This window comes from Scyliorhinus canicula, chromosome 2 (genome assembly GCF_902713615.1).
Source record: "Scyliorhinus canicula chromosome 2, sScyCan1.1, whole genome shotgun sequence".
Lineage (NCBI taxonomy): Eukaryota > Metazoa > Chordata > Chondrichthyes > Carcharhiniformes > Scyliorhinidae > Scyliorhinus > Scyliorhinus canicula.
The window spans coordinates 123200660-123227780 of NC_052147.1; the positions used below are offsets into that span (position 1 = coordinate 123200660).

Genomic DNA, 27121 nt, shown 5'->3' on the forward strand with positions numbered 1-27121 from the left:
GAACCAAACACTGTCTGGAGAAATGTTTGTATTTGCACTTGAATATCCGATTGTAAAATTGAATGTAAATCAAGTCTCTCGCGGGAAACATGTGCCTTTGACGGGAACCTTCTGTGGCGCTATTGCTGGTCTGTGAGTGATTGACTTTCAGGACGCTGGTTCTTTGAAAGTAAGTATGTGGTCTTGCCCTCGCATTCCCACCTTACGGCATTTACGGATGTTTTTAGTCGCAATTCCCTATTTGGCCATCCCTTTGATGTTTCTGTGTGGACCGCCGCAGATTTGGCAGGCTGCGGAAGACACTGTCCATACATGGGCTAAGTTTAGAGCTGTTGGGACTGAGCACTCACAGCCGGCTTTCTCTCCGCAGCCAGTCTCTCCATTAATGGTTTCTCGGAGGATCGGTGGCGTTAAGGCTACCAAATAAGGACAAAGGTCTCGGGCTCTCCCTCTGGGGGCCTCTGTTTCAGCAACACATCGGGGAATATAAATCCTTGTCTCCCTTTCACTTAATCCCCGACCCAGCATTGCAGAGGAACGAAGGTGACTGAAGGTTCTGCTCTGGTAAGTTACCCTAAAGCCAATTCAAATCAGGGGGACGGTCCGGGAAGTAGAGTGTTCACAATTCAAACTTTGCAGATTTATGCACCGCGTGATTTTTAAACAAATTGGTTTAGGTGGAATTTTAGAGTTACAAAGGTCTTTAATTTCCTTGCAGATTCAGTTTTTCCATATCGCAGCTGAACCCATAAAAAGGGGAATACATGTTCATTTTCACCAACTATATTTTAACCAGTTTTAGAAACATTCTCTATGAATCTCCACACTGCTTGTTTTCTTTCCCGTACCTTGTTATAACTTAATCAAGTGTCATCAGTGGATCCTTCAAGATTCAAACTAAGATTTAAAAATATTCTTCGTGCAGAAACTAAAGGCAGGTCCAGAGTAGCAGAAGAAAGTTTATTGGTTGTATCTGTACGCTGGGATTTGGAATTTAAATCGTGGTGAACTTGAAATATTCACTATTTTAAGAGTGGAATTTACATTTTTTAAAAATTGTACATACAATTAACCTGGAAAGATGTCAACACAGATGAAGTATTGAAGCCCAACGTAACCCGAGCTTCATACTTTGCTGGATCTGGCTTTCTGGTGATCCAGGACATCTGATATTGTAGATAAGTAGATACAACCCAAACAAGCCTTCATGGAAGTATTGCAGATATAATTGCAAGCCAAGTGTCAATATAAGCTTTAAAATATAAGGCTTTATTTTTAACTACAGTTTTACTGTGGATGGCACCTGGTGCAGATGACACAAAAATAGGTGGGAAGGCAAGTGTTGAGGATGACACAAGTTGTTTATAAAGGGATATAGAGAGATTAAGTGGGTGGGCAATAACTTGGCAGATGGAACTTAGTGTAGGAAAATGTGAAGTTATGAACTTTGGTAGGAAGAATAAAGGGGCTGAATATTATTTAAATGGAGAAAGACTGCAGAAAGCTGCAGCATAGATGGATTTGGGGGTCATTGTGCATAAATCACAAAAAAACAGCATGGAGGTTCAGCAGGTAATTAGGAAAACAAATGAAATGTTGGCCTTTATTTCAAAGGGAATGGAGAATAACAAGAGGGAAGTCCTGCTGAAACTATACAAGGCACTAGATAAGCCACGCTTGGATTGATATACTGGTGTTAGAGGCAGTCCAGATGCCGGGTATGAAGGGATTTTCTTATGAGGAAAGGTTCAATAGGTTCAGTAGTTTGGGCCTCTACTCATTGGCGTTTAGGAGAATGAGGGGTGACCTTATTGAGACATAGACGATTCTCATTGGGCTTGACAGGGTAGGTGCTGAGAAAATGTTTCCTCTTGTGGGAGAGGATCAAAGGGCATAATCTCAGAGTAAGGGGTGCCCCATTTAAGGCAGAGATGAAAAATTTCTTCTCTCAGAGGGTAGTGAATCTGTGACATTCTTTACCCCAGAGGGCTGTAGGGGCTGGGTCGTTAAATATGTTCAAGGCTGAGATGGACAGTTTTTAAAATCGCTAAGTGAATTAAAGTTTATGGGGATAAGGCGGGGAAGTGGAGTTTAGGATGATCACATCAAATCAGTCACAGAATCCCTACAGTATCGAAGGAGGCCATTCTCCCATTGAGTCTGCATCAATCCTTCAAATGAGCACTCCACCCATATCTACCCATATCCACCCGCCCTAACCCTGCAACCCCATTACCTAACCTGCACGTCCCTGGACACTAGGGAACAATTTATCATGGTAAATCCACCTACCCCGTACAGCTTTGGATTGTGGGAGGAAACCGGAGCACCCAAAGGAAATCCACACAGACATGGGGGAGAACGCACAGACTTCACCCAGTGACTCAAGGCCGGAATTGAACCCGGGACCCTGGCGCTGTGCAGCAACAGTGCTAACCATTGTGTCACTGTGCCACTCATTGAATGGCAGAGCAGACTCAATGGGCCGAATGACCTACTTCTGCTCCTACATCTTATGGTCTTATGGTCTTGCTCCATGGCTGCAGCCCACTTGTGCCTCGCATCTCACCACGTGTTGATTCCATCTCAATCCTCTATGGACTCATAGTTCTATGAAAATGGTGTTGCAGTTAAACCAGTTCAATAGCTAAATGTCAGTCAATTAGGAATTATTCATATAAAAAGCTATCTTATACATAGCCTACTGTAACACCATTGCTTTGAAGCGTATATATAGTCCAGGTATGCTGCATCTATCCTATAGTGCAGTCCCTGGTAATTTCCATGATGTTTGATTCATTTTACCTCGTTCTTTGTATAGATTCCAAATCACCATGTGTGACGACGAGGAAACCACCGCCTTAGTGTGTGACAATGGCTCCGGGCTGGTGAAGGCTGGATTCGCTGGAGATGATGCCCCCCGAGCCGTCTTTCCCTCTATCGTCGGCCGCCCACGTCACCAGGTATCAATATTCAATGTTCTTTCACCCTCCTCTTGAAGGCATTATGAATAGATAGCTTTGTCTTCTCAGTAAACTTTAAAGCTTGCCAGGACTATTTTATTTGTTGTTATGCACGTTTCATAAGATATCATCACTTTTTAAAAATAAATTTAAAGTACCCAATTCTTTTTTTTTTCAAAAAGGGGCAATTTAGCATGGCCAATCCACCTACCCTGCACATCTTTGGGTTGTGGGGGTGAGACGCACGCAAACACGGGTAGAATGTGCAAACTCCACACAGTGACCCGGGGCTGGGATCGAACCTGGGTCCTCGGTGCTGTAAGGCAGCAGTGCTAACTACTGCACCTCTGTGCCGCCCGATATTTCCTAACTTGAGACACTCAAATTTCCCTTCTCCGGAGTTGTACTCCTGAAATATTTAATCAAGTTGGAAAATATGCTCTTTGAATTCTTGACTAGATACTTATGCTCTTGGTCTGTAATGATAATTCATTCATTATCATCTTATAATAGACTGAACAATTTGAAAACAGACAGCTGGTTAATGTTCAAACAGTTAATATATCCTTCTGTACATCATAGGGTGTCATGGTAGGAATGGGTCAGAAGGATTCCTATGTAGGTGATGAGGCCCAGAGCAAAAGAGGTATCTTGACGCTGAAGTATCCCATCGAACATGGTATCATCACCAACTGGGATGATATGGAGAAGATCTGGCACCACACCTTCTACAATGAGCTCCGTGTGGCACCTGAAGAACACCCTACACTTCTTACTGAAGCTCCTCTTAACCCTAAGGCTAATCGTGAGAAAATGACCCAAATTATGTTTGAGACTTTCAACGTCCCAGCCATGTATGTCGCTATCCAGGCTGTCCTTTCCCTGTATGCCTCTGGTCGCACCACAGGTAAGCACAAATGTCCCCGACGATGATTCCTACTAACATGACAGGTACTTCAGACAGTCCCTAAAATGATTGGACTTGCATTGAAATGTAAAATCCAGGGAACAGTCAAATTTACAGAATATTGGTTGCACATAGTGTTTAAAATATCATCCAAAACATTGCGGCAAATTACTCTTATTAAAAAACATTGGTAAGCCTCATCAGTAATTAATCCATACTGAATATGCCACTTATTCATTTTGAGTTACGTTGCTGGAGATACTGAAATATAAAATTGAGCTCAATCATTACCTCAAAAATGATGAATCTGATGTGAAGGTGGGGTCATCAATTAACTTTTGGAGATGTGATTGAATTATAGCAGTTCATGATATCCATTTCTAAATTTACATTCTATTACTCTAGGTATTGTCCTGGACTCTGGAGATGGTGTCACTCACAATGTCCCAATCTATGAAGGTTATGCTCTCCCTCATGCCATCATGCGTCTGGACCTAGCTGGCAGGGATCTCACTGACTACCTCATGAAAATCCTTACTGAACGTGGCTATTCCTTCGTGACGACTGGTATGCAGCTATTAATTTACTGAGCACACCACATTATCTGTGGTCTGAAATTCAATAAGGATGTTTCAATGATTTCTATGTCTGTCCACAGCTGAACGTGAGATTGTCCGTGACATTAAGGAGAAGCTGTGTTATGTCGCCCTGGACTTTGAGAATGAAATGGCTACTGCAGCCTCTTCATCTTCTCTGGAAAAGAGCTATGAATTGCCTGATGGTCAGGTCATCACCATTGGTAATGAGCGTTTCCGTTGTCCTGAGACCCTCTTCCAGCCATCTTTCATTGGTAAGTATTCAGTAACCCTAGCTTTAATACGCCACTTATGAATTTTGTGTGATTTTGATGGACACGCTGAAAGATAAATGCTACTCTCCAGAAAGCTTGGTTTTGAAGGTGCCAATCTTTACATACTTTATAAACATTTATGTGCAAAGTGGAATATGAGGTGGTGTGCATGTATTGGAGACCAGGTATAAACTGTTTGGATGGCCATCTGGCAACAGATGTCTTATTCTGACTTGATACATATTATATCTCAATGGGTGTGGTTTGTTCTTTTCTCTCTAAATCATATGACATCATTTTTATGTTACCCATTTGACACTTTTCATTCATAATAATTGTATGACTTGATCTATCCTTAAAACAGGCATGGAGTCTGCTGGTATTCATGAAACTACATATAACAGCATCATGAAGTGCGATATTGATATCCGTAAGGATCTGTATGCAAACAATGTCCTGTCTGGTGGCACCACCATGTACCCTGGTATTGCTGACCGTATGCAAAAAGAAATCACTGCCTTGGCCCCCAGCACCATGAAGATCAAGGTAACACATCTAAAACTGTAATAAAATGAGCAGGATTATATTTTAGTGCAATTCCAAAAATGTTATAAGCAAAACTACTGTGCATTTTGCTAGTACTATCAATAGATATTAAGTTAAACAAATTTATTCTATCTAATTTTGATAATGCTTTGTCATTTTATAAAATACTATTAACATACAATCTAAGATTTCTAAAGTATTCCTCCATTGCTAATGATGAAGATAGATTTCAGGTAGAATCACGTCACAGCATACCAAGTGCTAATGATCTTTTTTAATACTTTAGATCATTGCTCCACCTGAGCGTAAATATTCCGTTTGGATTGGAGGCTCCATCCTGGCCTCTCTATCCACCTTCCAACAGATGTGGATCAGCAAGCAGGAATATGATGAAGCAGGTCCATCAATTGTCCACCGCAAATGCTTCTAAACATCATGATTTTAACTTACTTCGAACTCAGGTTGATAAGATTGTGCCTCTGGTTACTTTGAATCAACAGGCCATTGGGAAATACAAAATAGTTTCAAAACTATTTTCATTGTACAGTTTGTTTACACATGTGCAATTTATTTGTGACAATAATATTTATTGATCTATGAATAAAACAAGATGAGGACTTGCAACTTCTGAATAGTGTCTAAATTAGGGTGGTGGTGGTGGGGAGGAGTTGGAAGCACACTGGAGGTGATAACATGAGAGATATTTTATGGAGTCTCTTTACACTTCAACTTTTGTGGCAATACCAAATATTGAATTTCATGTGGCATATCAATAAGGCGGAGATCTCCAAATTACTCTAGGGATTCTATTCCGACTGGCTGCAGAGAGAGATTTGAATTCAGGCTGCATTCATTCTGTGTGAAAGGAAACAACTTGAACTATAATTATGTTATATAATTCCACCCTTACACTTCAAGTTTAATCAACATGAAATAATTTTGACTCGGCATCAACACTAATCTGGCCCTGTAAATCCAGAATAAAGGCCTATGCAGACTCCACAACAAAGTATAGTGGAATGTTCAGGAGATAGTACACTTACACCAAATACTTTGACAGCAGGTAGTGATGAAATCCAGTGATATTATATCTGGGTCACAAAATGCTCAAGAGGCCAGTTTAAATATTTACAGCACAGGAATTCTTCACCTCTCTCCTTTCCCCTCTACACATACTTTTAATGCATTTGAATATTTAACTGTTGGGGGTAAGGACTTGTGCTCACCCACATATCCAATCACAGACAATGCCCGCTCCAAGACAAAACAGTTCCAGCTCTAACCAGGCAACGTAAACCCTATTCTCTGATATTGTCTAACCCCACTAAATGAGCAACTTGATCAACAGTTTTGATGGGAATCAAACATTGAAATATGAATCATAGAATTTACAGTGCAGAAGGAGCCCATTTGGAAAGCATGTGGTAAATGTACAGCTGTCTCCACAGGAAAATGCATTTGGAAGTATTAACAATAAGTATCAGCTGCACCAGGATCTGGAGTGGTGGGAATATTTTGCTGAAAAGAGTGCCGTGGAATTGAAACCGGTGCATTTTAAGCTATACCAATTGAGCATGCCTCACTGTTCTTTTTCAAAGTATTAAGGCTGAACATTTCTCTTGATATAATTTCCTCTTTATTTTTAATGTTCCATATATCTATTAGATTAAACCTATTCAAACCGGAATATACTCTTTCAGTTTCAGAATGTATAGCTTGGATGAAATGTTGACAGCAGTGAAGGATTTTAAAGCAGGAGCTGATAGAAATTACAGTGTAAAAGTAAATTCAAGCTTAATGTTGTGGACTGGAATTATATCCAACATAAAGGCATTTGTGTAATATAAACAGTTATCAAAGTACAGAGTCTGTTAAAATTGAGGACAAATACAACTAATCTGTTGTGTTTTAGATCATTCTTTTGTTCGTGGGGAGGATTTTGGGATTGAGTTCCCTGTAAGGATTTTTGTTTTAAAACGAAACAGGTTCAAAAAGAAAGTCCAAGGCTACAGGAATTTAGTGTGATCTGAAGCCAAATGGGTCACATTTTTAGAGCTCACAATTGATAAAATGGAAATTAATTATCTAATTTCAGGCCTATTAGCTATACATCTTGAGAACTGCAAGAGATGCCCTGTTTCCACTCATATCTGACCAGAATAGCACAGGTTATTTTATTGATTAATTTCTGTGGAAAGGAAATCACCTTCTTCACCCTTTCACCTGGCTAGCGACATAAGGACAGAAGGGAGAGCTAGGTAATAGGATTGCCTACCCCCCTCCGCCCCAGTATTAATCTTCAATATATCTCCCCAAGCAACCCAGGCGAACATTTATAAGGTATCAAAATTATTTGTTTTAAAATAAACTCTTTTGAACATTTTTTGTTTCCCAGCTATACAAATAAATATAAGATTGGTAAAAGATTATGTAACTGGCAGTCAAGAATCATTAAATCAAACAAGAAAGAGGCTTTTTGCTTTTCAGTTGATGTGGGAAGAATGTCCCTCATGAAGCTAGATATGCCAGGATGCCCAATGTTGGGAGCGAAGGGTGGGGGATTTGAAGGAAGATGGTCACGTAATTAAACCTCCCATAATATGTCCAACCCAAGTTGGCAAACCTTTTACGCTGTGTGCTTTCAATCTATATAACAAGTGTTACGCAAGTGAGATATTAGGATATTGGTTCCAGAAATTAGACCCCAATGCAGCAGGAAATTTAGGGGTTAAACCGACTGAGGAAAAAAAGAACTGCTAGCAGAGTCAGAGGGATAAGCCCACACCTAGCCAAGTTACATTGTTCCAGTCCGACTTAAAACCATTAGTGGGAATACACAGGAGACCCACCCCCCCCCCCCCCCCCCCGATCCATTATTCAAAGGAACACTCCTGTTTGACCAGCTATTAGCCCATACAGAATCTGATGGCCTTGTTGTCCATCAATTGGAGGGTAGTTGCATATCAATAGTATGGCTCTGTTCTTTCGTATAAACGGGAGTGGGAAATCAGCCAAAATAACGATGGTGGGTTCAAGTCTGGAAATCCCAGAGAAACGCTGAGAGGCTGTGCAGTGTTTAGATTGAGAGAGAGAATACTGTTTTGATCAGGCACAGGAAGAAGGCTTTGGACATCCACCGAGAAGGTCATGAAAGTTGCTACCGAGGCAGGCTTTGGAAAAAAGATTTCAGAACAAATTTCCCAGCAGAAGAAAAATTGCTTTGTTTTATTTTCATCACTTTGTCTGCCTGTGAAAGTGGCATGAGAGCTGCATGTTGTTACAGTGTTGTTTAATGGGAACTAGTGTGTTAACATTAAGAAACTGCATGTGATCTGTTATTGTTGGGGTTGAAGTTCTAAAGTTTAAATATTGTTTTTTCTTTTAATAAAGTTTGTTTATAAAATAACCACGCCCTATTTCTTATAATAATAATAATGACTTATTGTCACAAGTAAGCTTCAATGAATTTACTGTGAAAAGCGCCTAGTCACCACATTCCGGCGCCTGTTCGGGAAGGCCGGTATGGGAATTGAACCCATGCTGCTGGCATTGGTCTGCATTACAAGCCAGCTGTTTAGCCCACTGTGCTAAACCAGCCCCTAATATTATCACTCCTCGAATTAATCGATCTTTCCGCACCTTCTTAAAACTTAAATAAGTTATGGCTCTGCTTCAGTCTCTCAGCCACTGCTGAGAGCTGACCAGGCCTCCATAACACAAGTTGTCAAGTGTGAGATGAATGCAGGGTCATTGGGTATGTTTGTCTCTCACTCATAACAAACCCACTTTCAGAGAATTGTGATTGGGCCCATGCCATCAATAAAGAACTGCATTGAGAGGAGATTGTCTATACAGGAGGTAGGTATCGAATAACATAAGGCAAGCTCAATGTGGTCAACTGGATTAATTTGAATAGCCTAAAAACATTGGACAGAATTTTCAGATTTTTTTTCTCAGATTAGTGCTAGGTTGTTCACATCTTCCAGGAGATTGGATAAGGAATCTCTTAATGCTTAAGGAACCACACCAGTATGGACAAGAACTAGCTGGTTTGTTTTCTGGTTCCAAATGGGATGCTCTCTGGAGGTGCATTGGAAAAGGCAAGTTGAATAGAAAGTGGACGAGGCCAAGGAGAGAGCCGAAGGAAAGCAGAGGCCAGTAAATCCTGTACCTTCTTAGCTCACTGTCTGTATCTGAAGCAAATGCTGCACTGCCGTGCCAAATTGGGGCTCTTGAGTCGCACAGGCGATGTTTGATACAGCATTGGCAAACCATTACCTCACATTACAGAAGGTGACCAAAGAGTGTTTAAATAGAGAAAGAGGCTTCAAGCTTTCAGCCTGGATACAGAATTAGAGAACGTCAGCTAGATTTGCCTAAAAGGAAGCAGGATATCCAGCAAAAATGATAAACTCTGCAGTTTTTGGGAAGAGGAATATTTCAGTTATTGCAATTTTGTTTCTCTGTTAATCTGTATTTCCACTTACCTGTGAAATAAAGTAGCTAATTATTCATATCTGGTCTAGTTTCATGTTCTGTTTATTGGGTTACCTTTGAAATGATCGGAGAAGCAGGTAAGGACACATGTGAAAGGCAAGAACATCCAATTCAAAATCACAAGGTGGTGGTGGGTGGATGGGGGTATTGCGGAGCACCCTATTGTTACACCCCTGGGGTATGTGTTCCGAAGTTAGCTATTGGACAGTGCGGTCACATCATTAAAACATGAGATGCTCGAAACATGATTGGAATGGCCTGCACCACTACACTTGAGAGAATATCGAAAGCAGACCCAAATACTGTAAGAACATTAAATGCGAATCGACATGTCATACACTCAGAACTTTATTTCATCATACAGTGTTATTGTTAAAATAGGCCTGCTGATATAATTGTGAAATGTTATATAGTATAGATACAGGATTATGTGAAAAGGAGATAAAGTGTCGTCTAATACCCCCAGGAAAGGCTTGGGTTTTGTCAAACTCTTAAAGCTGCTATCTGAATTGATGGATAGGACTGATTATTTATATTCCTAGATTTGATATAATCCCATTTCACAGAAGGTTATGTCAATATTTTAATACAATCAGTGATTTCGGTGGCATCTCACAATTGATTGGGAATTAGCCTTCTTTTATCCCTATAATCGTTTCTTTTTTTAAAAATAATTTTTATTCAAGTTTTTTAATAACAATAACAATAACAAATTTTCTCCCCGCAATTTAAAACAAACAAGGCGTGTTTCCACGCCAAAACAAAACAAGAAAAGAACTCTCCCCCCCAAAATAAATAATAACAAATAGCAATACAAGAAGAAAATAACATAACAAACCCACCGCCGCAAAAATACCCCCCCCTAACCATCACCAAACTCCCCCCCCCCCGGGTTGCTGCCGAGACTGACCACTCTCTACCCCTTCGCCAGGAAATCGAGAAAGGGCTGCCACCGCCGAAAGAACCCCTGTACCGACCCCCTCAGGGCAAATTTCATCCTCTCCAACTTGACGAACCCAGCCATGTCGTTGAGCCAGGTCTCCGAACTCGGGGGCCGCGTATCCCTCCACTGTAACAGAATCCTGCGCCGGGCTACTAGAGACGCAAAGGCCAGAATGCCGGCCTCTCTCGCCTTCTGCACTCCGGCTCCGAAGTTACCCCAAAGATTGCGAGCCCCCAGCCCGGCCTGACCCTAGACCCAACCACTTCCGCCAAAATCCCCGCCACCCCCTTCCAAAACCCCTCCAGAGCCGGACATGCCCAAAACATATGGGTGTGGTTTGCTGGGCCACCCAAACACCTTCCACACCTGCCTTCCCCTCCGAAAAACCGGCTCATCCTTGCCCCCGTCATGTGAGAGCCCTGTGCAGCACCTTCAGCTGAATTAGGCTGAGCCGTGCGCAAGAGGAGGAAGAATTCACCCTCTCCAGGGTGTCCGACCACGTCCCCTCCTCAATCTCTTCCCCTAGCTCTTCCTCCCATTTCGCTTTGAGCTCATCTACTGAGGCCTCCTCCTCCTCCTGCATCAGTTGGTAAATAGCCGAGATCTTCCCTTCACCGACCCACGTCCCCAAAAGCACCCTGTCTTGCACCCCCCTTGGCGGCAGCCGCGGAAATTCCTCCACCTGCCTCTTAACAAAGTCCCTGACCTGCAGATACCTAAAAGCGTTTTCAGGGAGGAGGTTCCACTTCCCCACCAGCTCCTCCAGAGTCGCGAACTTCCCATCCACGAAGAGGTCCCCAAACTGTCTGATGCCTGCCCTGTGCCAACTCCCAGATCCCCCACCCGTTCTCCCTGGCGCAAAACGGTGATTGCCCCGTATCGGGGCCCAAACTGAGGCCTTCACTTCCCCCCTGTGCCACCTCCACTGTCCCCAGATTTTGAGAGACGCAACCACCACCGGACTCGTGGAATACTTTGCCGGGGGGAGTGGAAGTGGGGCCGTCACCAAGGCCTCCAGACTCGTACCCGCACAGGACGCCACCTCTAGTCTCTTCCATGCGTCACCCCCCCCTTCTGTCACCCACCTGCAAATCATCGCCACGTTCGCCGCCCAATAATATCCACACAGGTTGGGCAGCGCCAGGCCCCCTACCTCCCTTCTTCGCTCCAAAAACACCCTCCTTACTCTCGGGGCTTTCCGCGCCCACACAAACCCCAGAATCGACTTATTCACCCTTCAAAAAAAGCCTTTGGGATCAACATGGGGAGGCACTGGAAAAGAAACAAAAACCTCGGGAGCACCGTCATTTTAACCGACTGGACCCTGCCCGCCAACGAGAGCGGCAGCGCGTCCCACCTCCTGAACTCCTCCTCCATCTGCCCCACCATCCTCGAAAAGTTAAGCCGATGCATAGCCCCCCAGGTCCTAGCCACGTGGACCCCAAGATACCTAAAGCTCCCCTCAGCCCTCCTCAACCGGAGTGCCCCTTTCTCCCTCTCCTGACCCCCCGGGTGCAGGACAAACAGCTCGCTTTTCCCCACATTTAGCTTATATCCCGAAAGGTCCCCAAACTCCTCAAGTATCCTCAGCACCTCTGGCATCCCCTCAGCCGGGTCCGCGACATACAGCAGCAAATCATCTGCATACAGCGACAACCGGTGCTCCCCCCCGCACAATCCCCCTCCAACATTTTGAGTCTCTCAGCGCCATTACCAGGGGCTCAATTGCTAATGTGAAGAGCAGGGGAGACAAGGGGCACCCCTGCCTCATCCCTCTGGAAGGCCAAAAGTCCTCTGACCTCCTCCCATTCGTCACCACACTCGCCACCGGGGAACTGTACAGCAACCTTACCCAGCTGATGAACCCCTCACCAAACCCAAACCTCCGCAACACCTCCCACAGGTAACTCCACTCCACCCTATCAAAAGCTTTCTCCGCATCCATGGACGCCACTATTTCTGACTTCCCAACCACCGGCGCCATCATCATAACATTCAGGAGCTTCCGCACGTTGGCATTCAATTGTCTCCCCTTTACAAACCCTGTTTGGTCCTCATGGATCACCGTCGGGACCACATCCTCCACCCTCCTGGACAGCACCTTTGCCAACAACTTGACATCTACGTTAAGGAGCGAAATCGGCCTATAAGACCCACACTGAAGGGGGTCCCCGTCCCGCTTCAGGAGCAAAGAGACAATTACCCTGGACATCGTTGGGGGCAGAGCCCCCCCTCCCTCCCTGGCCCCACCCAGGGCCCCCACCAGCAGCGGGTCCAGCAAATCCGAAAACCTCTTATAAAATTCCACTGGGAACCCATCAGGCCCCGGCGCCCTCCCCGTTCACATGCCTCCCAGCGCCCCACCAACTCCTCCAACTCAATCGGGGCCCCCAAACCCTCCACTACTCTTGGGAACCCCAGCTTATCCAAAAAGCGGTCCATCCCACCCGCCCCCCCGGGGGGCACCGCCCGGCACAGCCCCCCATAAAAGGATCAGAACACCCCATTGATGTCCCCTCCACCCCGCACCAAGCTCCCACCTGCACCCGTGGCTCCCCCAATTTCTCTAGCTGCCTCCCGCTTCCGGAGCTGGTGAGCCAACATCCGGCTTGCCTTCTCCCCGTACTCACACACCGCCCCCCCCCCGTGCCCTCCTCACCACGCCTCCGCCTTACGGGTGGCTAAAATGCCAAACTCCGCTTGGTGACTGCGCCGCTCCCGCAGAAGCCCCTCCTCCGGGGTGTCTGCATATCTCCTATCCACCCTGACCATCTCCTCCACCAGCCTCTACCTCTCGACCCTCTCTCCCCCACGGATCCGACCGCACACTTCCTCCTCTGCCAAAAGCCCCACATCCAGCCTCCACAGCAGGCGTCGATCCTTCCCCTCCCCCAGCTCCAGGTCCACCAAATGTGGAGCATGATCAGAAATGGCTATCGCCGGATACTCCGCCCCCACCACTCTCGGGATCAGCGCCCTGCCAAGCACGAAAAAGTCAATCTGGGAGCACGCCCCATGAACACGGGAGAAAAAGGAGAACTTCCCACCCCCCCGGCTTCAAAAACCTCCAAGGGTCCACCCCTTCCATCTGATCCATGAACACCCTCAGCACCGAGGCCGCTGCTGGCCTCCTGCCCGTCCTAGACTTCGAGCGGTCCAGAGCCGGATCCAGCACCGTGCCAAAGTCCCCATCCCAGAATCAATCTCCCTGTCTCCAGGTCCGGGATCAGGCCCAGCATACGCCGCATGAAGCCCGCATCATCCCAGTTGGGGACACAAACACCAACCAAGACCACCCGCTCGCCCAGAAGCCCCCCACCCAACACCACATACCGACCCGCATCATCCGCCACCACCTCGGACGCAACGAAAGACAGGCTCCCACCCACCAAAATTGCCACCCCACGGCCCTCCGCATCAAGCCCCGAGCGAAACACCCGTCCCACCCAACTCCTTCTTAGTCTCACCTAATCCACAACCCTGAGGTGCGTCTCCCAGAGCACAGCCACACCCGCTCCCAAGCCCCCCCAAGTGAGCCAAGACCCGGGATCGCTTCACCAGACCACTCAGCCCCCCCACGCCCCATGCGACCAACTGAACCCGAGGGGCCATCCCCTTCCCTCTACGCCGACCAGCCACAGCCCCTCCTCAACCCACCACGCGCCCAGGGAACCCCCCAAGCCCGCTCCCCACGGTGGCAAACCCGCCTCCCAACCTCCCCCCCTGACCATCCACCACATCAGTCCCTGCAGCAGCAACCCTGCACCCCCCCTCTTCCTCCCCCCCAAACCCCCCCACCCACCCCCAAGCTAGGGCCCCCCTAGCTGCGTTACGCCCAACATTATGCTTCCGTGAGTCAGCTGACTTCTGCTGACCCCAGCTACTCCCGCCATAACCACGACCCCCCCCCCCCCCCCGGATGCAACACAGCTGCCAATCCCTCCCTACCAGCGCCGGATCCACCCCCAATTCCTCTGGCGCGGGAAGAAAGCCCGCGCTTCCAACCCGAGCCCCGCCCCTCGACCCAACACATGGGGAAAAGCCAGACACATGACCCATTGGGACCCCAAACTACTCCCCAACCCAACAGTGGAAAAAACAAAAAAAAACACCACAATAAATAACCAACAGCCTCAAAGAAACCCCGATAGAACCCAAATAACCATAACTAAAATAGCAAAAACGGCGAAAACAAACAAAACAACCATCAGCAAACACAGCCACTATGGGCGAAAGGATACCTAAGAGGGCAAAGCCTCCAAACAAAGTACATTTCCCCCCAGACCTCATCCAAATCCAAGTTCTCAGCCTGGACAAAAGCCCAGGCCTCCTCCGGAGCGTCAAAATAGAGCTGGCGGTCCTTGTACGTGACCCATAGGTGAGCCGGCTGTAGAAGGCCAAACTTCACCCCCTTCCTGTGGAGCACTCCCTTCGCTCGATTGAAGCCAGCCCTTCTCCTCGCCACCTCCGCGCTTCTGTCCTGAATAATCCGAACGTCCGTGTTCTCCCACCTGCTGCTCCTCTCCTTCTTCGCCCACCTCAACACTCCCGGTCAACCAAGCGGTGAAAACGGACCAGCACCACCCTGGGCGGTTTGTTCGGCCTGGGCTTCCGCTACAGCACTCGATGGGCGCCTTCCAGCTCCAGGGGACCACGAAACGACCCTGCACCCATCAGCGAGTTTAACATTAGGACCACATAGGCCGCCAAATCCGAACCTTCCAGCCCCTCCGAGAGGCCCAAAATCCGTAGATTCTTCCAGCGGGAGCAGTTCTCCATCTCCTCCATCCTCGCCTGCCATTTCTTGTGCAGTGCCTCGTGCAACTCCACTTTCACTGCCATGCCCAAAAGCTCATCCTCATTCTCCGAAGCCTTGTGCCGCAGCTCCCAAATCTCCCCGGCCTGAGCCGTCTGAGTCGCCACTAGTTTGTCCAGCGAGGCCTTAAACGGCTCCAAAATCCCGTCTTTGAGCTCCTTGAAGGAGCGCTGAAGCAGCTCCTGCTGCTCCCGCGCCCTGCCCACAGCTGCCAAGCCGCTGCTGCTTCCCCGCCCGCCGCCATCTTGCCTTTTCTGCCTCTCGCCATTCTCTGAGGTAAAACTGATTTTTGGACCCGTCCACTGCGAGTCCATCCATCCACTATCTGCTGAGCACACTGGCTGTGTTTCCGCCCGGGGGAAAAGTCGAAACAGCGCCGTTGCGGGCTCTTAAAAGAGCCCGAAAGTCCAAAAAAAGCGGGAGCTGCCGAACGTGCGGCTTAGCTCTGCATTGCCGCCACCGGAAATCCCCCCATAATCGTTTCTAATCAGTCATGAGGCAATAAAAAAATAATTTTATTTCTTGTAATATTGTGATTGAACCAATCTTTTCCAAGTGCATCACTCAAGAATACCAATTGTTGGACAATATAACAACTAATTAGAATCTAAATAATACTGGGATTATGTTTGGTTTCTGTGCCAAGAGATTACCATGATTAATTGATTTAAATTCTAAAAGTGATATCGTCTTTTACAGAGAATCTATTAAGTAGAAAGAAAGAGCTTGCGTTCATTTAACATCTTTCATAATCTCAGCAAACCCCAAAATGCTTCAATTGAGTATTGCTGATTTTTGATACATACGTTAAAAGCCAAATAATGGTCCAGTACCATAATTTTCTCCATAATTTGGAGAATGCTTAGAAATTTATCTGACTTGAAAGGAAAGTTCTAATTGAATTTAAGTTATGTATTTTAGGCATTCTTCAGCACTAAAAATATTAACAACCATCAGTTTCACTTTTCCTCCTCTAGGGATGTAAAGGTAATCAGGTTTGATTGGTTTAAAGCCAGCGACAGATACTAATCTCAAACCTGTATGCTTTGCTGGATTTATACTGCAGAGCCCAGTTTCAGGAGGAGCATTCCTTTTAAACTGTCTGCTGCACAGGAGAAAACTCTGGTTCTGTCTGATTGGACAAGCACAGAGTTCCTATCCTCAGCTGCTTAAATCTAAATACTTTGGTGGGTTAGGGTAGGGGGAGGCTGGAATGCCTCGTTCTAAGCATTTACTTCAACTCTAGCTGTCTGTATAAAGTGTCTTGAAGGAGTAGCAGATGCACTTTACAAAACAAGTTTGACACCATATTGCAATTATACTCCATGTGGCATCAAACCCAAATATCATGAGGCTACCTGATCCAGATTATGTCTCACAGCTTCCTGTCAGCAGTTAGCTCAGGTTAATTCTGGACGTATACAGCAACATTTCCATTGCAACTTAAAGAGCTTTAAAAATATTCAATAACATTGAAACATCTCAGTAAACTAGAAACGTTTTCTCAAGGTCTGCTGGACCTGCTGGGCACTTTAACAGTGTCAGACTGTAATAATATGGTGTTTAAGTACATTCTAGCCAGTGTGAGACAGCCTTTTAGAGCTGGCCTTATATATTGAAGAGAGGTTTTTAAGCAGTGAGTTGTTATAATCTGTAATGTACTATCTGAAAGGATGGTGGAAGCAGATTCAGTGACAACATTTAAAAGGGAATTAAATGGGAAATGAAGCAGGCAAATGTAAATATGTATAGCGAGCCTCGTTTGTTGGTACTTTGCTGGCTTTTTAATTCATCCCTTCCCTTGAGTAATTATAACCGTACCTTGGTTGCCTTTGTAAAATACTAACGTGGGCATGAAACCTGTAACTCAAAGTTAAACTGAAGCATGTAATATAAAATGTGAAAACTGATAAAAATAGTTTTAAAAATAAAAAATTAAATTTACTCTTGCAATGAAAACATTTGCCAGGTTGTGAAGCAAAGGGTGGGGAGTAGGTATAATTGGACAGCCCTTTCAATGAGCTGGCACAGCTATAATGGGCTAATTCGCCTTGATCTGAACCGTGTAATTTGATGTACATTAGCTTCAGAAAACAAAATTCTACATTGTAATCGCTTCAGAAAATGTGCTTTCACACATACCAAGTAAAAACAGATTTCAAGAAGACTAGGCAGTTAAGTACTATTCAAGGATGTATAGCAGCACACTGTATGTTAATAAACAGACAGGTATTTTTTAAGATACTGTACCAGTCATACTATGTTAAAGCAAAACTTAGATGGAATCAAAATTTGATGACGAGCCAAAAGAGAAATAAAATAACTAAAACATATGACACATCATCCCTAGATAATCAGAAGTGGGGTTTGAAATGCCACCATTTATTAACTTCATTCTGCATCAGATTGTCTTCATACATAAACCTTTATTCAGATTATTGTTGACGAGACATGTTCTATTCTATAAACCTTGATTTACCAGTGTGGTCCATTGAGAATGTTTTGTCAATATTTTAGAATTAATTTTGTTTGGGGACGTCTAATGCTATATATAGTGCAATGTTCTTGAGGATGATGTTTTATCACTTTACATATTTTTTGCATTTGAGCCAATATGATGATATACCTGTGTCAAATTCTCCCCACAATTTGATGGAGATAGAATGTGCGCGTGAAAGTGAAGAAGGAATTTGTTTTTAGTGTTTCCATCTTCATGTGTTTCCTGGACTGAGAATGACATTCATCCCAATGTTTTTGAGGCTATAGGATGTTAAATGTTACTCTGTTCAACATTTTTTTTAAATGGGTATCAGCACCAATATTAGACAAAATGTCTTACATAGTTTATGAAGGTGGAAAGACCGTCTCAGGTTCCCCGTTCAGATACTCATGCCATTGTTTCGTAAGGTAACAGTTGGACATGGACACTTGTGGTGTTGCAGACACTTCCAGTGAGAGAGCTTTGTTCAGGAATCAAATATAGCTACACATAAAATCAGTCCCAATAGATAGACAAGCCTATTCAGCAACATGTTAGAAACACTTGGCATGTTTAGTAGCATCCATAGAAAGAATTTACAGATGTAATCTTTCATATAGGAAAGAGTAACAGCTAAAACATTAACTTGATTGCTCTCTCCAAAGATGCTGACTTCAAAGGAATCACTCTTGGTAGGTGGATGTCACTGGGAAGGTGTGACATTTATTATCCATCTCTAATATTCTTTGAAAGAGTGGTAAACCTTCATCTTGAACCACTGCAATCCATATGGTTAAGGTGCACCGGTAATACTGTTAGCTGCAGGGTTACTGGATTTTGCCCCAGAGAAGTGCACTATATATTCAAGTCAGCATAGTGTGTGCTTTGGTTGGGAATTTGAAGAGGAGCCGAACTGCTAAGTATTTCCAGCGTTTTCGATAAGTGAAACCAATCCAGTAAAAACCTTCATCCGAGGTATATTTGACAGCAGGGGAACATGGTTACGTGAATCCTTAAGAGCTTTTGTCGATTTGAGTTGGAATCCAGAAAAGTGGTAATATTAGTATTGATGATAATAGTAATGATAATAAAATGGGAATATTAGTAATGAGTAATGATTAATGATGTGATGGCTATTTGTGGTTATCCAATGTGTAAAGCTGTTTCCAATATAAACACTAGCGCACTGTCTCGCCAAATTGTCGGGGCGCGGGATATGGTGCTTTTTGGATTATTTTGCCTGATTTCTCTGTTTAATTTACTGGGTTCAATACTGCAGCTGCTGAAAGTCTGCACCAAAGCTCTGAGATGGTCAGGTAGGGATATCCATAGATCACTGTACAAGACACTTCTTCAGAAGAGGAATTTGAAGAATGCTGACTTTCAGAATTTCAGAGACCACCAAAGGACATCACCCAATGTGTCTAATCCGATACATTGCAGCCCCTCGGATTTCAACGTTGACTTTATCACATTTGAACCATTTTTCGTATGAAGGAATCAGCGCATGTTTGTTCCAGGGACAGATGCTGCCTGATCCACTGAATGCATCTATGGTTTACGGTGCTGGATTTGGCTTTGCCGATTTATATTTATAACCTCCCGTTGCACTGCAGGTATTTCAGGGTTATAAGATTACCATGCAAATTTCGCTGCAAATTAATCCGCCCCTGGGATATTTCAAAATAATGAAAATGAGAAAATCCCCCTGCATTTAGCTGATGTCTATATTAGAGAGAAAAAAACCGCTTGTGCGTGACGCAAGTGGTAAGTATTTAAAGGAAGATTAGAATCCTGATGACTCTAAATATCATCTTCCCCCCATTCGGATCGCTTCAACCTGGCTGTGTAAAGCGAATAAGATTATGTTAATCGGTAGGTCAGGCTCTGGAGAGAGAGGCGCTGAGTGGTCAGGTACCGCTGTGTGTGGACGCTTATGCCCGGTCCACCGCTAAAGGTGCAGTTTTGGGCAGATTCGGTGTACTTTGCTTGGCAATTAGAGTGGGGGAAGGCAGCAGAACGGCTGGTTGTCTTGCTGCAGTTCTGCTCCCGTTGCCCATGCACAGAGATGGGAGAATGGACAATCCTGGAGAGGCTGCTGGAAGCAGCAGTGCAGCAGCACTCCACAATGATAGGAAGGTAAGAGGATTGTCGAAATCTGCAAAATCAGCAAACCGAACCCTTAACGCGTCCACAAGTTAGTCCCGGGTGCAGCATTCGTCCTGCAGAGTTCAATCCATTATTATGTATCCACAATGACTCTTAGCTTTGTCAGTCTTTCAATCCAGGTAGCGGAGCGTCTCAAGACCAGGAAATATCAAAGGTACCTTGAAAAAGATAGGGGGGGGGGGGGGGGGGGAGTTAAATGTGGAAATAGTGTGCCTGTAATAAACCTGTTCACAAATAACTAACCTCCCGCAGAATCCTTGCTGAATGTGTGCAGAGTTGGGTAAAAATGAGCTTCTACCCAAAGTCATACTTGTGGATGGGTTGGGAAGGGGGGGATGTCTGGAGTGTGTTGAGCAAGACTATCAGGTGAGTGTCCAACCGAACTGGATCAGTTGCACCCACTGTTCCTCTTTCTCCCTTTCCAGGATTTTGCTCACGGTGGTGGTCATCTTTCGGATTCTGGTGGTGGCTATCGTCGGAGAGACGGTGTATGATGACGAGCAGACCATGTTTGTGTGTAACACCCTGCAGCCGGGCTGCAACCAGGCTTGTTACGACAAAGCTTTCCCAATCTCCCACATACGGTACTGGGTCTTCCAGATCATCATGGTGTGCACCCCGAGCCTTTGCTTTATCACCTACTCGGTGCACCAGTCCTCCAAACAGAGGGAAAGGCAATACTCCAGCGTCTTCATCACCATGGACAAAGACAAACGGGAAGACAATAAGATTAAAAACACAATCGTGAACGGGGTTCTTCAGAACTCGGAACTTTCCATGAAAGGGACGCAGTCGGACTTTTTAGAGGTGAAGGAAATTCAGAACTCAATGGCCAGGAACAGTAAAATGTCGAAGATTCGGCGGCAGGAAGGGATTTCCCGCTTCTACATCATCCAAGTGGTTTTCCGAAATGCTTTGGAGATCGGGTTCCTCATGGGCCAGTATTTCCTGTACGGGTTCAGCGTCCCCTCCATGTATGAGTGTAACCGCTACCCGTGTATCAAACAGGTTGAGTGCTATGTGTCCAGGCCCACCGAGAAGACGGTGTTCCTGGTCTTCATGTTCGCGGTGAGCGGACTGTGCGTCGTGCTCAATTTGGCCGAGTTGAACCACCTGGGCTGGAGGAAGATCAAAACGGCGGTGAGAGGGGCGCAGGAGCGGCGCAAGTCCATCTACGAGATTAGGAACAAGGACTCGCCGCACAGAATGGGGGTGCCCAACTTTGGGAGGACTCAGTCCAGCGACTCGGCCTACGTGTGAGCTTCAGCTCGCCATTTCCTTCACGTCTCGTTGCCATGGTAACACGGACTAGGGCTGACTCTTTGGCCTCCAGTCTGATGACCTTGCCCCAGTTTGGAAGCTGCCAAATGGAATCTGAGCTCATTCACTTCGTCCGGAATATCGAGTCGAACACGATACATTCCCGCCTTCGTGATGCTCCCTCTCACCTCTTTTGTTGTGCTTTTTAAAAGATGTAAATAGCTGTTTGGAAAATGTAGATTTTAATTCGCACAGGTGTAAACAAAAACTTGCACAATGTCGATGTTGGAGGATTAGAATGAAATGACTTATTCCTGAATGACCTCCCAGCATGGCACATCGCCCGTTATTTGCACTATCGCTGCACTTTTGAGTAAAACAATTGTTGATACTTGTATTTGGCGCCACATTGATGAGAAAACGAGCCGCCGTCTGTACCAGAGCACAGTGGTTCCTCCCTGGCTGCTATCCCGCTATAAATGGTGTCTAATATACATGTGCGACCTTATTTTAAGATTAGTTGGCACTTGCCTCTCTGTCTCCCACCGTCAACCTTAATTTCTGTAAATCTTTGTATCCGAGTTTATTTGACCATTTGCGACACGTTGGCATTTTCAGCGGCTGAGAATATTTTTATTTGTCTTGTATGTTATTTCCTTGGTTCTGATTAGTTCGAGATGCACATAACTGGTGGGACCCAAGCATCTGTCGATCAGTGAATAATTCACAGGGGGTCGTCCATGTCCCCTGGCCAATATTTATCCCTCGATCAATATCACTAAGATAGCGAAATTGAAATGTGGGCTATGTCGAAAAACAAAGGCTAAATTGGACTTTCCCACCGTTACCGCATATTCAGAGAACCATAGAATTTACAGTGCAGAAGGAGGCCATTCGGCCCATCGAGTCTGCACCGGCACTTGGAAAGAGCACCCAACCTAACCCAGTAACCCCACCCAACCTTTTTGGACACTAAGGGCAATTTAGCATACCAATCCACCAGACCTGCATATCTTTGGACTGTGGGAGGAAACAGGAGCACCCGGAGGAGACCCACACAAAAACAGGGGGAATGTGCAGACTCCACAGACAGTGACCCAAGCCAGGAATCGAACCTGGGATCCTGGAGCTGTGAAGCAACAGTGCTATCCACTGTGCTACCGTGCTGCCCTATAGTTAGTTATATGGAACGTTGAACTGAATATTGGGCCCCTGATAATGACGATGATATAATTGACCTCTGATAGGCTAAAGCTAGTTTTATGTGTGCCACCAAGGTCCAATTTAACCATTATTAACTGGTCTTTATCTCATTCCTACTTGTGTGACCTGGTGGTGTGCAAATTGGCTACTATAGTTCCCACAGTATAACAGAGAGATCTGAAAGTTCCCACCCAAGTAGATAGAGCCGTGAAGAAAGCCTATAGTGTGTTAGCATTTATTAACATGGGGATTGAGTTTAAGAGCCGTGAGGTTATGTTGCAACTGTACAAGACCTTGGTTAGACCACATTTGGAGTATTGTGTGCAGTTCTGATCACCTCATATCGGAAGGAAGTGGAAGCATTGGAAAGGATGCAAAGGAGATTTACCAGGATGCTGCCTGGATTGGAGGGTAGGTCTTATGAGGAAAGGTTGAGGAAGCTAGGGCTTTTCTGATTGGAGCAAAGGAGGATGAGAGGTGACTTAATTGAGGTGTATAAGATGATGAGAGGGATATATAGAGTGGATGTTCAGCGACTTTTTCCTCGGGTGGATGTAGCATAACAAGGGGGCATAACTCTCAGGTTCATGGTGGAAGATATAGGAGGGATGTCCGAGGTTACTCAGAGTGGTTGGGGCGTGGAACGCACTCCCAGCTATGGTAGTGGAGTCGGATACTTTAGGAACTTTCAAGCAGTTATTGGATAGGCATATGGAGTGCACTAGAATGATTTGATCTTAGTTTCAGACTAGTTCGGCATAACATTGTGGGCCGAAGGGCCTGTACTGTGCTGTACAGTTCTATGGAACTAAACCTTCAAATTGTGCTTTTCAAATTGAAACATACTATCTAAATGCAATTTTTTGTTTAATCTCAGCAATGTCATCCTGCTAATGTTTTTTTGAGTGCCATACCTTAAATGAAAATAAAGTCCAAGTTAGCATAAAACTAAGATAAATAAGTCTATTTTCTCCAATGTCACCTTGTTGTCTTTCATTTCCAGCCTCTTGTTAGCTCACCTGCACCAATTGTTATACAAAAATAAAGTTTTGTAAGTGAAATGTTTGGTCTGATTATTCCTCTCCAGTTACTCAGAGAGAAAAAGCAATTGGAGCTATCAGCTGTCATTGAACTATTTTAGTACTTCGTTTTTTGGACAACAAAACTCTTTTGTATTGAGAACTGAACTCAAAAGTATATTGAATGTTCAAAAGTATATTGAACATTCAAAGATAGAAAGTATGATCCGTGGGAAGGATGATTTTAATACCTTAACAATTATTTAAACAAAAGCCCACTGATGTTCAGAGTTAAGGAAACAATAGCACTAATATGTGAGAAGGTAGAGGAGGGCAAAGCTATTCTCAATATGGGCAAAGTACTTCAACTGCAAGTGTACAAACCAACTAACATCAACATTTGTTAAATTTATAATCCAATTTTTACTCCGATGAATAACATGAGGCTGTATATATTATTTTGCTTGAATACTAATGTTGCCTGTTTTTGTTGAATATTACAAAGCACCAAAATCAATATAACAGTAGTTATTGGAGAAAAGTAACAGTGCAAATCCTGTTGAGATAAACATAGAACCATAGAATTCCTACAGTCCAGAAGGAGGTCATTCGGCCCATCGAGTTGCACTGATCCTCTGAAAGAACGCCCTACCTTAGGCCCACTCCCCCGCCCTATCCCCGTAACCCCACCTAACCCGAATACCTTTGGACTGTGGGAGGAAACTGCAGCACCTGGAGGAAACCCACGTAATTATGGGGAGAAAGCGCAAACTCCACACAGTCACCCAAGGCCAGAATTGAACCCAGGTACCTGGCTCTGTGAGGCAAGTGTTAACCACTGCGTCACCGTGCCACGTGCTGTAGTTGATACAAATCTCTTCCCTGGCTGCATCTGACTTTTAAGTTAACGTCCTGCTGTTGGAAAGTATAGCTTTATTTGCTGTACCTGTATTTCAACTACTTGGTCAAAAAGCAGATTTCAGTCACCACCCTATTGAGAAAGTCTATACATTATAATATCTATTTATAGGAAAATGTCAGTCATACTATTTGCTGTTTACTGTAAGCTCAAGGTTAAATTAAGAGTAACACTATATTTCCTTCATGTGTGAAAACAAATTGATATTAGGAATGTAGACAGTTTGTTGGAATTACCACATCTTTAGTAAGTTAATGCAGCTTTATGGTAAAGACATATTGGTTGATAAGAATTTACCAGTAAATTAAACCAAAAACAAGATACTGCGGAACAGTTTGATAAAGATCACCAATCTGAAACGTTAACACAGTGGGTATCACTGTTGCTTCACAGCGCAGGGTCCCAGGTTCGATTCCCAGCTTGGGTCACTGTCTGTGACGAGTCTGCACATTCGCACATTCGCAAAACCCCACAGATGCTGCCTGACTTGCAGAATATAGTCATTATTTTCTGTTTCTATTTTTCATTTCTTAATTGTTCACTTTGCTCAATAAGTGATCAATGAAGTTGAAAGACCTTTGCAACTAATTGATAAATGGATTTGTATGAAACACCTGACATCCCAGGAGAAACACTGAGTCTGCAGGTGGATATTTTGTTTTAAATTCTATTTATGGCTGGCAACTTCACTGGATTTGTGAGAAACATTTTACTTTCGGTGTTTGTGGTGTTCAAGAAATACCAGGGGTATATCAGGGACCATGCTTCAAGTTCTTCTGAAGCCATTAAGAATAAGATGGTAGCTTCTGGTAGCGGCCATGGAGTGAGTGTCGCACACAGGACAGCTCCAGCTCAAAGACATAGGGCGCGATTCTCCGCAAATGCGGAGAGTCGTGAAGGCTGCCGTGAAACCGGCCGTGTTTCCCGGCAGCCTCCGCTCTCCCTCCCGGGACCCGCTTCTGCTCCCCGGTTGGGGCTAGCAGCGGGGCCCCGTGAACCTAGGCATCGCAGGCTTAGTGAAATTCGCTAAGCCCGCACGCCAAAGTTAACGGCGGCTGACGTGCACGATGACGTCAGCCGCGCATGCGCGGATTGGTCTGCTCCAACCCGGGCATGCACGGATGTCGTCATCGCGCATATGCATGAAACCCGCTCATGCGCGGGCCGGTATGCCCCTCAGCCGCCCCGCGGACTGATCCAGCGGGGCGGCGGAGGAACAAAGAGTGCGCGGGGTTCGGACCCGCTGCCCGCGATCGGTGCCCACCGATCACGGGCCCATGGCACCCTTGGCACGCCCATAGTGCGGCCGTGCCAATCGGTGCCATGGTTCCCCAGAACGGCACTTTGCGGCCGTTTTCACGAACGGTGAGAGCAGGTGTGTTGCCGTTCGTGAAAACGGCCGTAAAGGCCTGGGAAATCGGCCCATCGGCTAGGGGAGAATCGCTGCTCGCCGTAAAAAAACGGCGAGCAGCGATTCGTGTCGGGGGGGCGGGTGTGGGGGGGGGGAGAATAGCGGGAGGTCGGGAAAAATGTTGGGAAGGCCCTCCCGCTATTCTCCGACCCATCGTGGGGGGCGGAGAATCGTGCCCATAGATCTGAGCTCCTTTTACCCGAAAACGGGAGAATTTTGACGGGAAAGTATAGTTGAAGGTGTAGAGGAGAATTCCCCCCCCCCTGGAGTGGCATGGCGTCTGGTTATCAGACCCAGCGGAAGAACGTGAATGACCTGACCAAAGAACTGAAGGAGACCTGTGGCGCATAGCAATTGGGAATTAATAATAATCTTTATCATTGTCAAAAGTAGGCTTACATTAACACTGCAATGAAGTTACTGTGAAAATCCCCTTATCACCACACTCCGCAGCCTGTTCGGGTACACAGAGAGAGAATTTAGAATATCCAATTCATCCAACAAGCACGTCTTTCGGGACTTGTGGGAGGAAACCGCAGCTCCTGGAGGAAACCCATGCAGACACAGGGCGAATGTGCAGACTCGTCACAGACAGTGACCCAAGCTGGGAATCGAACCTGGGACCCTGCGCTGTGAAGCAACAGTGATACCCACTGAGCTACTGGGGGGAGGGAGGGAAGTGTTAGGTTGGAAAACCCCAGATGAAGCAGCTGATGGTGTTTATTAAAGAGGAGTTTCGCCAACAAAGAAAGGAAATGCAGGAGGACCGATCAAAGGCCATCGAGGGAGCGGTTGCAACCCTGAAAGGCTTGATGGAGAGAGTTGAAAAGTGTTTGGAGGCACAGGGGTCAGAGATCTGTGAGATGGAGAGGGTGATGTCTGACCACAGTGATCGGGTGGTGGCATTGGAGGCGGAGGTGGGGCTCCTGGGAGACCTTTGAAAGTCATTAAGAGCAAAGGTGGAAGAACAAGAGAACAGGTCTAGAAGGCAGAACTTGCATATCGTCGGCCTGCCTGAAGGAGTGGAAGTCATGAGTACCACGAGATATGTCTCCAGGATGCTGGTGGCAGAGGGGCCACTTGACAAGGCCCAGAGGTGGATGGAGCGCACAGGTCTCTAAGGCAAAAGCCAAGAGCGG

General features: G+C 45.5%; 2 protein-coding genes across 3 annotated transcripts; both read left to right on the plus strand.

The window, feature by feature from the left end:
- Positions 1–440: 440 nt before the first annotated feature.
- On the plus strand, positions 441–9782 carry LOC119957899 (actin, alpha cardiac muscle 1). Its single transcript, XM_038786091.1, has 7 exons — positions 441–564; positions 2822–2963; positions 3546–3870; positions 4276–4437; positions 4529–4720; positions 5085–5266; positions 5553–9782. The coding sequence occupies exons 2-7, from the start codon at positions 2835–2837 to the stop codon at positions 5694–5696; spliced, it is 1134 nt and encodes a 377-aa protein (XP_038642019.1). The 5' UTR covers positions 441–564; positions 2822–2834; the 3' UTR covers positions 5697–9782.
- Positions 9783–19800: 10018 nt separating this feature from the next.
- gjd2b (gap junction protein delta 2b) lies at positions 19801–22413 on the plus strand. Of its 2 annotated transcripts, none has more exons than XM_038786102.1 (2): positions 19801–20140; positions 20596–22413. In XM_038786102.1, exons 1-2 carry the CDS (start codon positions 19938–19940, stop codon positions 21428–21430), a joined length of 1038 nt encoding a protein of 345 aa, XP_038642030.1. In that variant the 5' UTR covers positions 19801–19937; the 3' UTR covers positions 21431–22413. The 2 variants fall into 2 exon arrangements, with proteins under 2 accessions (XP_038642030.1, XP_038642039.1); XM_038786111.1 differs by lacking the exon at positions 19801–20140 and adding an exon at positions 20164–20324.
- The last annotated feature ends 4708 nt before the right edge of the window (positions 22414–27121 follow it).

Coding starts and splice junctions, on each gene's coding strand:
- LOC119957899 (XM_038786091.1), top strand. CDS start 2,835: ATGTGTGACGACGAGGAAACCACCGCCTTAGTGTGTGACAATGGCTCC. Junction 4,438..4,528: donor CTATTCCTTCGTGACGACTG/GTATGCAGCTAT, acceptor GTCTGTCCACAG/CTGAACGTGAGATTGTCCGT. Junction 5,267..5,552: donor CCAGCACCATGAAGATCAAG/GTAACACATCTA, acceptor TTAATACTTTAG/ATCATTGCTCCACCTGAGCG.
- gjd2b (XM_038786102.1), top strand. CDS start 19,938: ATGCCCGGTCCACCGCTAAAGGTGCAGTTTTGGGCAGATTCGGTGTAC. Junction 20,141..20,595: donor CACTCCACAATGATAGGAAG/GTAAGAGGATTG, acceptor CTCCCTTTCCAG/GATTTTGCTCACGGTGGTGG.